Here is a 17182-nt window from a genome sequence, read left to right as displayed (position 1 = left end):
CCATAGCATTTTCATATCTCCAGAGCCAATATAGAAGAAAGTACTCAATAAGTTATCAAATAATCTATTCACTCAATTCCACAAACCTATATTGCGTGCCTCCACATACAAGGTACGCATATGCTGGGACCCGTCCGCCGCCTCATTCACTTCTCTATGATACACCCTATAGATTTTCTAGTTCAAAGGAAAGGGTAGGTAAGTGGGACTGAAGGAGGGGAGTTTTTCATCCTAAAGTGTGTGTGTGTGTGTGTGTGTGTGTGTGTGTGTGTGTGTGTTGCTCTCACTCTAAGAGAGTTATTTATTTCAAAACACTCTACCTGGAATTCACTTTCTGGTCCTGGCATTTCGTCTATCACTAAGTATGCAAATGAAATCAGACAGTTTTCTTTTCTAGGACTCATATTCCTTAACTCATTCATTCAAACACAAAGATGTGTGGACCATACTATGTGTCAAAACCATCATGATAATTAGCTTTTATGAAAATACAAATCTAGGAAGAAAACTAGTCTAGGCATAAAGCAGTGATTGGATCCCTTGCTTTGGCATTATCAAACACACAAATTATTCAGCAGTAGTAATAAAGATCTGAAACCAACCTAAAACACACACACACGCACACACATTTGAAAGGCTTCTTGCAACAAGTTCAGAAGCTATTTATTATAAAGATAACAACCAAATCGTTCCAAGAATTGTAAGACTCAAATGAACATGAAACTTTAGTTGACTGAAATGATGAAGAGTAAGCAAAGAGAGGGCTGAGAAAGCAACGAGAGGGCTATCCTTTTAACAGCTGCATTATTTCAACAGCCGCCTCCTTGATACCACTCACAATTAGAAGCACTCATAAATAAGCCCCTCGTTAGCTCTCTGTACAACTAAGTTGGTGACTTTGCAAATGTTCATTAAAAGCAAAGTTTCAGTTTTTTTTTCTTTTTTACCTAAATGTAGTTTATATACCTGTCTTTGTACGTACATGTCTATACTCAATGTTGAACAATACTCTCTCTCCTTAATTCAGATCATCAAGAATTCCAGAAACCACTGATTTGTGTACTTCTTTTCCAAGCCTTCTTTTTTTTCTCTGTTGGAATCCCTGGTAATGATACCAGAATGTGGGCAAACCTCATTAGTCTCCCTGCTGTTTACAAGACAGGATTTATGCTCAATGTGCTGAACACAATGACACACATCACTGAATGGCTAGAACTACCACCCAGGCTCTAATCTGAGAAATTTTTCACTCAGTACAAATACCTATCAGCATGGAGAAACATGGAAGAACAATTACAGCCAACACATGTAGTCTTTTAAGAGTACACCAATAAATACCCATTTGTGAAGGTTAATTTAATGCAACCCAGGCTGTTATCTGGAATAGCGTATGTCACCAATTCAATCCATTAAGTAATTACTAAATTCTCAGGAGGGCTCACAGAAGTCAAATGTGGTTATTCCAGGTTCATTGCTTCTGGTGTCCCAAAGGACCGTGCAGGCCAACAGCTGGGAGAGCTGACTACAAAGGTTCCCAAGTAGAACTAGGCATTTTATGAAAACAGGTAAATGAATCTGACCAAGGAACGAGGGACATCAAAGGCCAGCCTGACAGAAATACTTAGGGAGGGGGAAGAGAAGCAGAAGAAATACTCTGGGAAGAGAAGAGAGAAAGATGAAAAAGGTGAGAAGAAGGAATACCTCTGACTGAGGAGAAGAGTAAGAGCAATGTGTTCTCTCTAACGGTGAAGACAGAGAAAGCTGAGGACTCTCCGATCTGGCTTCAAGGAGAGAACTTGTTAGCAGATTCCTGAGGTAGGATTTTTGAGCCATTCACAATAAAACATTAATTGTGCATCCCAACTACCCCCCTCCTGGCACCTCCTGGCACCAACTCTGGTAAAGTAGAGAGAATGTATGAATTTCTGGGGCCCATTCTCTATTTCTCTATTCTGCATCCCCAGTGAGGCCGCATACAACAGACGAATCTAATGTGGTAAGCCTTCATGAGAAATGAGGGCTCCTAAAAGGCAACGTGGAGCATAGCCCCTGACTCTTCTGGCATGCATCTCTCCCACAAAGGTTATAGTCAAGTTACACTAAATGATGGCCAATGGAGGGAGAGGAAGCACTAGAAAGAATGTGAAATATATTCACTTTTAACGGTCCCAAACATACTCACTCCCAAATAGATCTAAAGAACCATAACAAAGGAAAGCACTTGATGAATGGGGGGGGAATAAATAAATAAATGTGTGTATATATATACACACATTTACATATATATATATATGGCAGGACTTACTAAAGGCAGTGGCAGTGTGCGGCTACCCAGCCAGTGGGAAATCCAAGAACAGTTCTTTACCATAGCCTAAAGCAGAGCTTTAGGCCAACAGTTCAAATTGTGCTTGTTCCTGTTGTATGAGCAGAGAAGGAAGGAGACTGAGTCTTGGAACTGCCATCTACTAGCTATCAAGCCCAGAGAATTTATTTAACTATATGCTTGATTTTCTCACTTATAAAGTGAGAAGATTAATGTAACATTCACATCATAGAACTGCTGTAATTATTAAATGTAATCACATGTGAAAAGCACTTTGAAAATTTTCATATAAATATTAAAAAGAACTATTAGTGGCCAATAATGACAATAAAGTGTAACAAGTATTCATTTCACTGTAAGTCACTGAGGTAGATGCTTCAGAAATACTAAAATGAGTAAGAGTTTATAATCTAGTACCATTTAGGAGGAGGAAATTACAAAGAAAAATATAATCATACAAGGCAAAAATTGTAATCTAGGAGTAGTGCAAACAAGTTATATAGGCATTCAGAGAATACAGAGGTTCATCCAAAAAAAAAAAAAAAGTGCGGGGCCAACTCTGTCAGGTATTACATAAGCAATATGTGCAAAAGGGCCAGATTCAGTTTTAAGGTTGGAGAATTTCATTCTTCCTCGGTAGCCTCTTCAGAGCCAGGGGTACACATGCACAGATCAGTGACTTCTGAAATCCAAACACAAAAGTGAATGTGCAACACCCACTCTGAGTTTCAAACACAGTAAGTTAAATCATTAATGAAATACAAAGTAATGTCATTTTCAAGCTTGGTGCTAAGGAATAATTTAAATTCTCTAAACTAACAGGATGAAGCACCATATTGAACTAGTTATTCAAGAAAAAGGTGTATTGGAAATTCTTTTTCACATTGTATTAGTCGTCATCCCTCTAGTTGTTCTCCAGTCCTATATAAACAAATAGCACACAGTGAAGAATTTACCTATCTACTTGGTAATGCTCCTTCAAAAAATGAGTGAGGTGTGTGTGAGAGAGACAGAAAAGAGAGAGAGGGGACAGTAGCTAACATTCAAGCACTTACTCTGTTCTAGGTAATACAAGAAAGGTAAGGAAATAAGTCTCGACATGGAAAACTTATAATGATCATATTATCCTAAAGTTTTACACAAGGACTCCTTAAAGATAGGTTTATAGAATGCACTATTGTTCTTAGTTTAGGAAAACCAACACGTACCAAAGTCATCATCCACCAAGTAGGATGGGCTTCTGATATTTTCCCATTACGGAGAAGACCAGGCTTAGAGAAAAACCACATATTCTGAATCTCATAATCTCATTCCAAAATTGCATGGAATACAATTTTGAATAATTCTTTACATATTAATATCATTTTATTTTTCCTATACATTTGTTTTTCCTATACAGCATTTGTCCTTAAGATTTACGTGTATTCTTACACATATACAAATACCAATTATAGGTGGATTAAAACACAATGAGAAAGATAGGTTTTTTAATAATGAAAGCAAACCTTCAGAAGACTATATAAAAGTACACCTTGAGAAACTCGGAAGAAAGATGGATTTCTTTAAAAAAGACACCAAAAGCACTAAACATGAAGAAAAGATAGGGATACCTGGGTGGCTCAGTTGCTTAAGTGTCTGCTTTCAGCTCAGGTCAGGATTGAGCTCCACATCAGGCTCCCTGCTCAGGGATGGGGGGTGGGGAGCCCGTTTCTCCTTCTCCTTCTGCCATTCCCCCTGCTTGTGCTCTCTGGCTCTCTTTTTAAATAAAAAAAGTGAAATATTCCTATTTGCATTTAAAACCATATGGCATTACGCTTAAAAAGGAAGAGGAAGAAAAGACACAAGGGGCAGAAATTTTTCACATGGTACCTGTCAAAAAATTATAATCCCAAGTACATAAAAATTGCTATAAGTCAATAAAAATACACCCATATGCAAACAGAAATGAACAAATGATACACTAGCCTGTTCACAAAGGAGGACAGCCAAATGGCCAATAAACATATGGAAAGATACTAAATCTCGCAAGAAATCAACACAATGCAAATTAAAATGGCAATGAGATACCATTTCACACAGATTGACCAAATTTAAGAAGTCTGAGAACTCCTAGCATAGGTGAAGATGGAGAGTAGCAGGAGCTGTGATAGACTGCTGGTGGCAGCGGAAACTAGCATAACAGTGTCGGACAGAAATTTGCAATCCCTAATGAAGATGTAGATCCACATACCCTGTGAGCTGGCAAAACCACCTTTCAGTATACACCTTAGAAAAGCCTCTCACCCAGGCGCCTAAGGAAATATGCTTAGGAATCTTTAATGTAGCATTACTGTAACAGCAAAATGCTGGAAGTACTTTAAATGTCACTAGCAGAATGAACGAAAAATTGTGATACATTCAAAGAATGGAATCTGACAATGAATGAGTGAATGATGAGGAATGAACTGCAAATACATCCAATAACATGGAGGAATCTTGAAAACATGCTATGCAAACAAAGCAAATTGTAGCACGGTGCCATCTATATAAAAAAATCAATGTGCAAAACTAGAGTATATATTGTTTATGAATACATATAGATATATAGGCACGTAAACCTATGGGAAAGATAAATGTCTCTGAGGAAGGAAAAGGGAAGAAATGAGAGGAAGGTCACAGGTGGTGCTTTGGTATATTTCTTTAAAAAAAAAAATAGCAACAAATACTGCCAAATGTTAAGAACTAACAAAACTGGGTACAGGAACAAAACATGTTGGTTGTGTTATTCTCTATAATCTTCCGTGCGATTGAAACGTTTCATTTCCTGTCACATAGGTCTAACAATACAGTGTGCTGCTGGTTTGCGGAGCCTGAAGCCTCTCTTTCCCTTCTGAATGCTCACACAGCTTGTAGGATGATCGTCTCAAGCACCTGCTCATCTCCTGTTACACACCACAGTTAGAGTGGCACAGGTCCTCACCCCACATCCAAGTGGGAACCCTCCCCAGCCTCTTCAGGGAAGGGCCCACATCTCTAGATCTTTTCATGCCCCAACAGTGACTAACAGTGCTTTGTACACAAGTGGCCCAAATAAATGTCAGATGAGTACGCAAATAAATAAATTCAAGTAAGCAAAAGGGTAGCTCTGGCTGTACAAATAAAAATGACCTCAAGATACTAAACTGAGATACCCTTCCCTGTGAAAATCAAATTATATTGATATGAAGGGTATCAGACTCTAAAACATAGATGGGAAACCAGAGTTCACTGCTTTTGGGTGTGCTCAGGAATTTAACCAGTCATACTGATTCTGGGTCTCCTCCCCCAAAAGGATTCTGGGCAAAAGTCCAATTTTCACACCTAGGGAAATAAGACTTTATGTTATCCTCTGTAGACTTCTATAGACACTTCATAATTTTGTCTTATCAGGCAAGGTCTTCTTGTGTCCCCCTTTTCCTTCCCACCATAAACACTCCATCATTACACACGTATCAGCCCATAGATTAGGTGAATGTATTGGTTATGGGAACTGGGGAAAGAATGAGCTTTTTGCTGTCTGTTACTTGGTTTACTTAAATCCACAATATTTAGTAAGATCCACTTACTTGAAGGTAGGTTTCATCATATCTGTGAGAAGAGCCCGTAATTTATACCATTTTTTGGACTAAGTTTAATCTTTAAGAAATCCCTAGAAATGACCTGAGACAAAAAACTCTAAGAGTCACTGGACTTAAGATCAGAAGATGTAGGCTAGAGGAATGAAAAGAATGCATGAGAAAATTATAAAAATATAATCTTTAATTATTTTGAAATTTTCTCCCTATATATATATATATTTATTTATTTTTAAACATTTTATTTATTTGACAGAGAGGGATCACAAGTAGGCAGAAAGGCAGGCAGAGAGAGAGGAGGAAGGAGGCTTTCCACAGAGCAGGGAGCCTGATGTGGGGCTCAATCCCAGGACCCTGGGATCATGACCTGAGCCGAAGGCAGAGGCTTTAACCCACTGAGCCACCCAGATGGCCCTCTCCCTATATTTTAAAATCAAAACTGAAAAATGTTTGGAAACCCCTAATATCCTAAATTCTTCGCAAATAAGAGACAGGTGTGTCCAGTTTTAGCTGGACAATAGGTTTTATCTTTCCAGAGATCTAGGGCTAAATCAACTGTTACTCTGGCTCTCCAAAGGTCAGCATATGATGAGGAAAGGAAACAGAGCAGCTAACTACTTCTGGAGGTAACAGAGCTGAACTGAAGTAAGAAGCAAGCTTCCTTCTATAATAAAAATTAGAATGTTCACTCACAGACATTCTAATTTTTAACCACATTCTACAGAGGTCAATAAAGCCCTGTGTTTAGCCCCAGGGAAATTTTGTTGAGAGCCCAGCAAAGTCTAGGTGGTGAAAGCACCCAATTATTATTCCAACTGGAATTTTCAAAGGTTGGAAGTATTTCCGAATCATGTGACCCAACAGAGACATGCTGTAAATAAACTCATTAAGGGTTCAGATTTTTAAGGGAAACATTTTTAAACATTATTTCATCTTAAAGGCCAACAAACGAACAATGTAGAAATGTCAGAGGTAAGAAATTCTCAATTTGGATACTCTCATGTATCTGAAAGGTAAAATGGAATGGAGCTCAAAGATCTATCTGGAAAGGCAATTAAAAATTATCCAAAGTGGGGTGCTAGGGGTGGCTCAAAGTGGGTTAAGAGCCTGAACTCTTGATTTTGGCTCAGGTCAGGATCTCAGGGTCGTGAGGTGGAGCCCTGTGTCCAGCTCCATGCTCAGCATGAAATCCGCTTGAGATTCTCTCTTTCCTTCTCTCTCTCTCTCTCAAAATAAATAAGTTCTTTTAAAAAACTATCCAAAGTGACATTATGGCAATCGCTTTTATAATACATCAGATGTGGTGTCTGAGGGGAAATGACTGGCTTTGCGATGATCCGTCACAGCAAATAAAAAAGTTAGTGAAATGCTAGAAGGGCTTTCAAAATAATCACTGCATGGTGGTTTTACTTTCTGGAAGGTAAAGTGCCCCAACACTGAGCAGTGAACACCAATTAAAATCTGTTTCATTTTAAATTATATGAACTAGGATCCTTTCCCCCTTCTAAAAGGCATATATATCTTCCGAGAATGTCCTCAAATGCTGCTATACCTCCCAGATTTATGTGCCGAAGACTTGGCAACATCTTTGCCCAAACTGCTTAACATGCCAGAAATGCCTGCTGGCCATTTGACACTTAGGGCTGGCCACTTGGGTGTGCTGAGGCACATTAATGCCAAATTTTGGCACAAGTGTCAGGTATCTAGTTTGATTATCAAAATACTGGTGGGGTGCCTGGGTGGCTCAGTGGGTTAAAGCCTCTGCCTTCGGCTCAGGTCATGATCTCAGGGTCCTGGGATCGAGCCCCGCATCGGCCTCTCTGCTCAGCAGGAAGCCTGCTTCTACTTCTCTCTCTGCCTGCCTCTCTGCCTACTTGTGATCTCTATCTGTCAAATGAATAAATAAAATCTTTTTTTTTTTTTAAAGAACAAAATACTGGCTAAGAAATCGTTGACAGCCCACACAGCTAATAAGTACATGTTTGACCAAGGTTTGAACAAAGTCCGAGCCTTTCTTTTTAAAATCAAGGGCTTAGGAACTTTTTCTAAAATGTAGGCCATATGATCTCTGTTGCAACTACTTGACTCTAGCATTGTAGTCCAAGAGCAGTTCCACGCTAATATGCAGCTGAATGGGTGCGGCCTTGTGCCAATAAATCTTTATTTACAACATGAGGCAGATCATCTGCAGTTTGCTAACCGCTGCAAGCTGTGACTAAGATAATTAAAAAAGACAAAAATATATATCACTATTTCTATTTCATTATCAGCTAAGAAAGACTTGAGACAGAACTGCATATGTTGGTATGTGAGACGATTTTGGTCCGGTCCATGGTCTGACCACCGAGTGTGGGTAATGAAACAGAGAATGTACTTGCATGCCTGGCTTCTCTTCAGCCTGGCTACAAGAAAATCAGACCTCACCGAACAGGCTCCTTGGACGATCTTCTACCGTCAAATAGAAAAACTATCATTCCTTATTTTATAGAGGTGGAAGACTGGATTGTCTTAGCAAATGATGATTCCCAGTGGTAGCATAAGACTGTACAGTAGAAGGCATCAGGATCCTAGGAGAGTTATCTAATTCAAGCCCTATAATTAAGATGGTTAGCTTCTCTAGTTTAAATGGCAATGACACAAACATCAAAAAGCTATACAATTATGAAAAAGTATTCTTTGAAAATCTGAGGTTCCTATAAACATGGAAGTGTGATTTACAATTTATGATCAAGACAATTTTGATTAGAGGTTTGGAAACAACTAGACCCACACCATCTTTTAAGAAATAATCCCTGGGATAGGCAAGAGTCTTGCCCTAGACCTAACAGCAACAACAATAACAAAAATTCAAAGGCACATCAAAAATAGTAATTTAAAGTCAGGGAATCAAAAGCCATGGATGTAGCTACTTCTTAAGAAGAGTGGACCAGCACGTTTTCCCCTCTTTGCAATAGAAGTAACACAAAGAATAATGATTTAAACTCCTTCTCTCAAAAAACCATGCCAAAACAAAACAAAAATCCAAAAACAAAACAAAAAAACAACTATGTGACTATTAGGAAAAACAAAACATACGGTGAAGCAAGTTCCAGCAGTTTTTTAAAAGTCAAGGCCAAGGTCTTCCTTATCAATTATTTCTACCTTTTCCTATTCTCTCTCTTTCAAAAGGTTTTGCAAGGATCAAATAAGATACACATCAAAGTGCTAAGTAAACCATTAGGCCCCATAAACAATGTAAGTGGCATTATACATTTTATTATCATTATTGTTATTACACTGAACCACTGCCATGCTGACAATTTTTGGTACTCAATCTTTCTAATAAGGCCCTAACCTCCTAGAAGGCAAATGCCCAACTAGTATAACAGAGAGCACTGTTGTTAGAAATACTAACAACACTCGCATGCCACTCAAACAGCTTTTGGACTGAATTGAAATTGACCCCAGAAAACAGCAGATGTTCAATACAAAGTTTTTAAATGAACAAACAAATAAACAAATAGTAGTTACTCAACACACATGAGCTCTGATTTTCAGTTGATTTCCTTTATTTTTTTCTCTTCTAGTTACTAGGTCAGTACTCCATAAATGTTCGCTTCCTCCCTCTGTTCTCGCTCCCCACAGCATCAGATGCTGGAAGAAAACACAACCTCTTATGTTACTGTTAGTTAAAGGCATAAATGGCCACCAAGAAAACACTCAACACCAAGACAGCACAATGTGTGTGTGTGTGTGTGTGTGTGTGTGTGTGTGTGTGTGTGTGTAACAGGGAGGAACCACTGGAGCCAGAGAAATGATAGAGACAATAGAGAAAGTAGGGGGGGGGGATAAAGACCGAAAGATTCCAAAGACCTTCTGGGAATCTGGAAGAAATCTCCCCTGCAGTTAGGGGCAGTCAGTAAAGTGCTAGCCTTGATTTTACAACGTGTGAACTCCCATAATATATTCAGCCATACGAAGTTTTAAAAACCAGACTGATGAAAGAGAAACAATTCTGAAAAGCTTTAATTCATAAAAACACAGCTAAAAGCAATCAGATTCCTGCAATAGCTGATAAGCAGTCTTCTCAGAATACAAGCAAGAGAGCACATATTCTCTTGGCTTCAAAGTGGTCCCCTTGCTACTTCTTGCTGGTGGACTTAGCACTCTTTCTTGAATAACACAGACTTTGAAAACCACCACCACCACCACCATATTCCTTAGTAAGGAATCATTTTTAAACCTTGGGATCTAATTCACTGCATTAAGGAAACCAAATTAGACGTATACCAAAGTTGGTACTGCCATTGATCCTTAGTCTAAAATGAACTTCAGAGGGGGAGGCTTATTTTTAAAAAGAAACATAACTGCATGAAAGCCAATATAGGAGCACAGCTTTACCCCTTTCAGCATCCATGGAGACCAAACTGTAATTCTGGAGTATTTTCACTGGACCTTTGACAATGGTGTAACTTTTATTTCTAATGCTCTCCCCCATTCCCCCATTTATAAAAAAATGCAAAAATACTTTTAGAAGAATGGTGAAAAATACAGGAAAATACAATATCAAAGTTTTCTGAATGTACGCTACTTGAAATTCTCATAATCTGACCACTTACATGTAGGTAAGTGGTCAGTGACTTTATGTTGATGCCCAAAACACATTTAAAAAACCTGTTATAATATCCTTCCCTAAAGATGCATTTGTTTAAGAAGCCAAAAATAATGAAGGACCCATCTTGTTTACCTTGTACTACTTTGTGAGACAAACACCGTATTTGTTTATGTGTTACTCAACAAGCCCTCCAGCATAGTAATTTCTAAGTCATTACTCTTTTAAAAATTCCTGATGAATAAAGGTACTACTGCTCTAAAGGACGAAGTGTCCATTCTTTTTCATTCTTCTGTTTCAAATTACCAATACTCCTCACGTCTGATCATAAGTGAATTTTTAGAAACCTTTCCACTAATCTTATTTTCCTCTTAAGCAACAATCATTACCCGTTACCCTCAGCTACCAAGAGAGCAGCTTCTGCTCTTCACGTTAAAAAAGCTGCTCGCCCATGACGCTTGTCTCAGAAAATTTAGAAGTCTCGCTAAAAAGCTAAGGAGGAAAGCTGCTGGAAATGTTCACAGATACCTGATTTAACAAGGTTCTGTGAAAAGAGCTTGCCTTTAGATTAGCATTACTCAATGTTTACGAGGGTTGTTTGTCAAGCCAAAAATAAGGTGCCTCCTCCCCACAAATTAAAGAGTCAAGTTACAATCCATTATTTCATTTCTGATTGTTTTTCTTTGTAATAAGTGGGAAAGTGGATACTGGATAAAAGTCTCTCCGGAGCTAAAAGACTCCACATTAAAGGCTTCAATTAGCTATAAATCAGTTGTCTTTCCTACTGGGGGAGAACAAGAGAAAAAGAGAGCAAGGGTAGTTGGAGAAAAAGAAAACTGGAAGAGCTTCCAAATTAAATTCCAAGATACCTACTGCATACCTAAAACTCCTTTCTCCGGCTGGGAGGAAAAGCCAAACAAAAGTTAAGACTTAACTGGAACCCTCCTAAATATGAGAGTTCGGTCCTGTCTCACGGGTAGATCTTGGATCTTAAGACCTTTAAAGAGAGGCTGATGAGGTTAGGGACCCTCATAAAACAAAATGTTTATGCTGTACACTTTCCCTGCTTGTTCCCAAACCCAGATATGTGCCCCGCGTTGGCACTATTGTTATGCAAACAGTGTCTAAATGGCTGTAACCATTAACGACCTCCCATTAAAATGGCTTTCAAAAATTTGTCACACCATCTAAAAAAGCTAACAGGTACATCAAACCCATCATAAATCGGGCGTTCCGAACACGAATCATTTTGAATTGTATTCTAAAACTAACACAAGGAAAATTTCAATATTCGGATTTTTTAAAAAAAACTTCTCTTTCGATCATGAAGCCAGAACCAATTTACTTCTCGACAAATTTAGTTTATCTTGTACTAAGCATGATAAAGTTGTAATAAACAACGTTAACCCTATTGTGTGCGCACAGTGTGTGTTTAATCGTGAGAAATTTGGGGTAGAAATCAACTGAAAGGATAGAAAAATCAAACAAGAGAACTGTAAAATGAACTCCAGGGAACATGACTTTAAATCCCATCTATCTCTTCCCCACTCCATGCTTTAACGTTATAATCACCCCCGTGTGTCTAATTAATATACTTTTTCTATGTGGAATTCATAGTAAGTAAATTCACTTTCCATTAAGATAGGGAATGCATATGCTTTTCTATGTGGTCCTAACAGCAACAGATATTCCTGCTTGGCAGACCCAAGATGTCAGAGTTCGTTATAAGAAATGCTTTCTTTTCAGTCCGAAGGCGAGCCCGTTCATTTGCACACTTTTAGAGAGTTCCCGAGTTTTCCGGGACAACTGCCACTGCCTACAACATTCGAACGAAACGCCGGTACCGGAGCCGCCCGTCGCCGGCAGCCAGGTTTCCGCGCAATCTGCAAAGGCGGCCGGAGCGCCGCGCGCCGGGTCAGTTCCTCCGGGAAAGCCGCTCCGCACGCGCGGGCTCCTGAGGACCGAGCGGGACGCGCAGCCCAGCGGCCCCTGAAGGCGCGGAACCGCCGGGAGGAGCGGCCGGGCTGCGTGGCCCACCTGGCGGGAACCCTTCCTCCCCACTTGAGGAGTCGAAGCCGGGCCGACGCCTTGCCCGAGGCAGTCCGGACCCCGAGAATCGGCTCCGAAGGCAGCGGCAGGCGCGGAATGGGCAAGGAGCCGTTGACCGCGACCCCCGGCGCCGAGCTTCAGGTTGGGGCGAGTCCCCGAGGCGTCCCCGGACCCCGGCAGGCCTTCGGATGCCCCCAACCCCGAGGACGGGGGGCGTCCCTCCGCTGCGCGGGGATGACAGGCAGGCCGCGGCCACCCCGGCCCCTTGACCCGGTCACGCCGCCCTCGCCCCCTCACAGATTATGGACAGGAAGGAAGGTTCTAGAAAGCCTCGGCGGACGGCAGGTCTTCGCCGGCCGCTTACCTTGGTGTACTTGATTTCGAGGTTGGGCGTGGGCGATGGCAAGAGGTGCAGGGACGCCATGAGGGCGGCGGGGTCAGCCTTCACCTCGCCGGGCATCTCTATCTTACTGGAAGTCATGGTGGCGGGCCGAGGTCTCGCTCGCCCGCGGCGTGGGCTGTGCGCGCGGTCCGCGGGCCGGGGGCGCGCTCGCCTGTATATAGGCAGGTGTCAAGCTGGGGCTTTTCTTATTGGACGTGAGGGCCGAGGCGCGGGGGGCTGGTCCATCCTACCTAGGACGCCCGGGCGCAGCCCGGATTTACATAAAGCCCGCCGCCCGCGCCGCGCGGCCCGTTCGCTCGGCACCCACGGTCAAGTGTGGCCGGCGACACCCGGGCCCACGCCCACCCCGCTGCCGGCCTCGACGGCCAGAGCCGGAACCCGCGACGCGACCGCGCAGGGCTCGGAGAGCGGGACCGGCCTCGCCCCGGCACGGGCGGCAGCGGGGGCGGGGGGCGCACCGTAGAGGATGGCGGGCGCGGGTCGTGGCCCCAGAAGCGGAGCGGGCGGGGGGCTGATGCGGTGTTAGCGAAGGAAGCTTCCGGGGCGCGGAGGGCGGCTCTTGGGACGCAGAGCGGGCTCGGCTACGGATGGGGCGGGTCTGGGGCCCCTCCCACCCGCGTCTCCGGCCCAGCCGGACACGCGTTCCTCTTCTCTCCCCGAGACCCGGGGGGCGCCCTCAGCTCTCCTTCCAGGGCCGGGCGGCCCGGCACACGCCCACTCCCCACCGCGGAGTCCGAGGCGCGCCACGGCCGCAGGGTCCGGGACGGCTAGTGATGAGTGCGAGTCCCTCGACCCACGCTCAAAATTAAGGATCCCCGCAAGGCGGCCCTCGCCCGGCTTCTCCCGCCCAGCTGCTGCCCTCTGCCGGCTGGGACCGCCCCGGGCGGTCTGAGCTGCGCCCCAGGATGCGGGCCTTGGGTCCTTACAGGCTCTTAGAGGAGTTGCATGTTTCATCGGCCCTTCTCTCTTCTTGGATTCCCCCTTCCGGCCCTTAACTCCTCGCCCCCAAATAACACAATGATATATTTGCTTTGCTTTTCTGTTGTTTTTCACGTCCAGAGCTATCATTCCACCAGACATAGGGCTCCTCATATGGCTGCCCCTTAGGGATTGAGCTTCCCCACCTATACCCCCCTAATTTAGTTGTTCATGTAGCTCCAACCGGCTTTCTTCTAGTTTGTGGGACCCTAGAGGTCAGCATGTAGGTGTACGTCCAGAACCCAGAGATCCCCTCCCAGGATGGGCTTTGGGCTGGGTGGTCCAAATCTGGGCTTCAGACAAAAAGACCTTTATAGGTCACTTCTCTTCACTCCCAGTGTAAGATTGACAGGGCCCTTCTAATTCATATCTTTAATGCCATATTCAGAGTCCTTACAACCTCATTTCTCCAGATGTTAAGGGTCAGTCAGAAGAGATCTTGCCTTAGATACTTTCCCTTACCAAAAATACCTAATACTCAGTGCCTGGGAAATAACCAAACAGACAAAAATATTCCATTTTAGTATTAGGTCTGTAGAAATAAATTCCAGCCTCTCAGAACCAAAGTGACTACCCGAGGTTACCTAAGTGAATTACCTCAGCTTTAGGCAATAGAAAGATCTCAATTCACAAGGGGATCGCTATGGCCAAAAATTGTGTTCTAGTAAGAGGCTATGTCCATGAGATACAGGTGTTTTTGTTGTTGTTATTGTTTGTTTGTTTTAAGCCTTGGAGAGTTGGAGATATAATTGAGGAATAAAAAAATAAATAAATAAAGTCCCAGAGTTAGTTCGGGAGAAAGGGAGAAGATAGTAGCAAGAGGGAATCAATGGCGCTAGGGGAAAAATTCTGCCAACATGTTTTGTAAGGCACAGTACTGGAGACTGGGTTACAAGTAAGGTGGGCAGCCCTTATCATCAGCAAGCTGTAATCCCCTCCCCACAGGGAGGTAGATCACTGACTATGAGGTGCTGTGGGGAAAAGTTACAACAGATCATCAACCACATGATCTGAGGCTCCCCTAAGGAAGAGGTCAGTTCTCTGGGAACGCTGGCCTTTGAGTTGGGCCTTAAAAGGAGAGGCGAGGCATCCACGGGGGAGGAAAGGACAGAGTAGATAGTAGAGCCGTAGATCAAAGGCATATAAATTTGAGGGGGACATCAATGTGACTGGAGGAGCAGCAAATGAGCCTGGCAAAGCAGTTGACTCAGTTTGTAAGGACCTTAATTCTGGAGACACTGAGAAGCCATCCAAAAATTCCAAGCATGAGAAAAGGGAAATCTGTATAAATTAGACTGATAAATGAATATTGTCAGGAAAGGCTCTCCACAAACTGTAAATCACTGAGCTATATTCTTCTCCAAGCATAAGACAGGGTTGTCCTCCCTTGACCCACCTCTTGCTTGCTAACTCCGGCTCTAGCACCATGCCTGGAAAAATCTCTCCCAGGGAAGGAGCAGTATGATGGAACCATTAACATTCGTTACACAGTGACGTAGAGCAAATAAAGAGATTCCCTCTTTTCCAGGGAGGAAAAGGAGAATCTCTTAGCTTGTCCTCATAAACGGCTCCAAAGGTCTAGTGCATTTTTGTGTGTGTGTGTGGGGGGGGGTGTCCTATTCAAGATGGGGGACGAGATTGAACAGAAAAGAACAGTGAATTATAATAACTTCTTTAGTCTATATTTTCTTCATTTCTGTTCACAGGACTTACTCTGCTGCTACTTCCTTGTAAGGCTGCAGGACCCCTCTTCTCACATTTTTAGTCTTTCCTTCGCTTCTCTTTCTTTACTTCTCTTGTCTTCTCTTTGTTCTACTATTTTCTCATTTCCTGTATGGATTTCACCATGGTTAAAGTGGCCATCTTCCCCACAACTACCTTCAGATGTCTAGCATTTTGAAATTCACCCTTTTCCGTGATTTGGTGAAGAAACATTTTTTCCCACCCTTATAATGTTTCCTTCTCCCACCCTCTCCCATCTGTAATTATTTATTGTTTAGGATACATCTTGTTTATAAAACCCCTTGCACAAGGGAACACAAGCTACAGCGTGCTCTATTTCCTTGTGAAAACAATTTATTAGGCCTGGTGGAGCCAATATCCTGCAGTTGTAGAGGAGAAAAATAAATTCTTGCCTCATATTTCCTCACCTAAATAACAGAATGCAAAGTTGTAATTTTAAGGCATCTGCTTTATGTGGAGTTAGTTTTTTTTTTTTTTTAAGGTATGAAACTATAGCAGCCTGGGCTTATGTTTAGTTTGCACTTATGGGGGAACGAATTGAGAAACATGCTTTAGAAAATCAAACTGTTCAAAGAAACTGTTCCTCCCAACCAAGGAACACTTGGTTTTGACAAGGACTATGTCCAGCTTGAACTGTAGGCTTCCGTGTTCAAGTGCTGTTTCAGCCTCAGGTGGCCTTGTTAATTGCCTTCCTGTTCCCATTACTAACCATGCTGACAGCCCACCTTTTCTAACAGATATACTTGCATTTTAATTTATCTGCAAAAATAAATCACACATTATAGCGTTTCTCTCTTCCGGGTTAATTGAATCAGTTCCTTAAATGTCCCTAAGTCTAATGATTTAAAAGGAGCACATTGTTTGAAATATTTAAAAAATTAGGGCCCTTGGGTTGTATGCAGAATGATCTCAGTGCTTATTTCAGATATAAGTGTTTCCTAATGATCTCATTCATCTCAAACGGGATATGTTCAGCTACTTCATTTAAAATGTTTCCTGAAAACTCTAACAGGAAAATATACTTTGCACAAAGTATGTTTATAGAGAGATGGTATTTAATTTAGTAACAAAAGCTTATAAAGAGTATTACATGTTTTTTTTTTTTTTATCCAGAAATGCTTAATGAAGTATTTTGGACTCACTCTGAAAACTTCTATAAAACAAATTCACTTATATTTTTATTTAACGTGAATATTAACTTTTTATTTAGGATCTAAACACTCATTTAATTATCCTGTTCCTTCCAACATCTAGAAGAAAAGAGGCAGAGATTGTGGCATTTATTAACCATAAAAATTCTCTACATATTAAGTCCTTCATACCTTAGTGTGGCCTCTGGTCACTGTATTCTATGAAAAGGGGGGTATTTATGGTTGCAGGGATTAGATTCCTAATTGGTTATGACTCCAAAAATAATGTTTTCATACAAAACACAGTTCTTTCCTTTTAAAATATATCCTCTACTTTTTGGGAGCACCGAGAGACTGTTTTGAAAGTGGAAA

General features: G+C 41.9%; 1 protein-coding gene across 1 annotated transcript in view; it reads right to left on the bottom strand.

The window, feature by feature from the left end:
- The window catches only part of ALDH1A2 (aldehyde dehydrogenase 1 family member A2), a 59268-nt gene extending 45513 nt beyond the window's left edge, over positions 1-13755 (bottom strand). The window contains exon 1 of the mRNA XM_082734444.1: positions 12921-13755. Coding sequence (XP_082590570.1) covers positions 12921-13037 — 117 coding nt within the window. The 5' untranslated portion in view covers positions 13038-13755. The remainder of the gene's footprint in view (positions 1-12920) is intronic.
- Between the last annotated feature and the right edge of the window lie 3427 nt (positions 13756-17182).

Source organism: Mustela nivalis (genome assembly GCF_964662115.1).
Source record: "Mustela nivalis genome assembly, chromosome: 6".
NCBI lineage: Eukaryota > Metazoa > Chordata > Mammalia > Carnivora > Mustelidae > Mustela > Mustela nivalis.
This window is presented reverse-complemented; position numbering and strand designations above follow the sequence as displayed.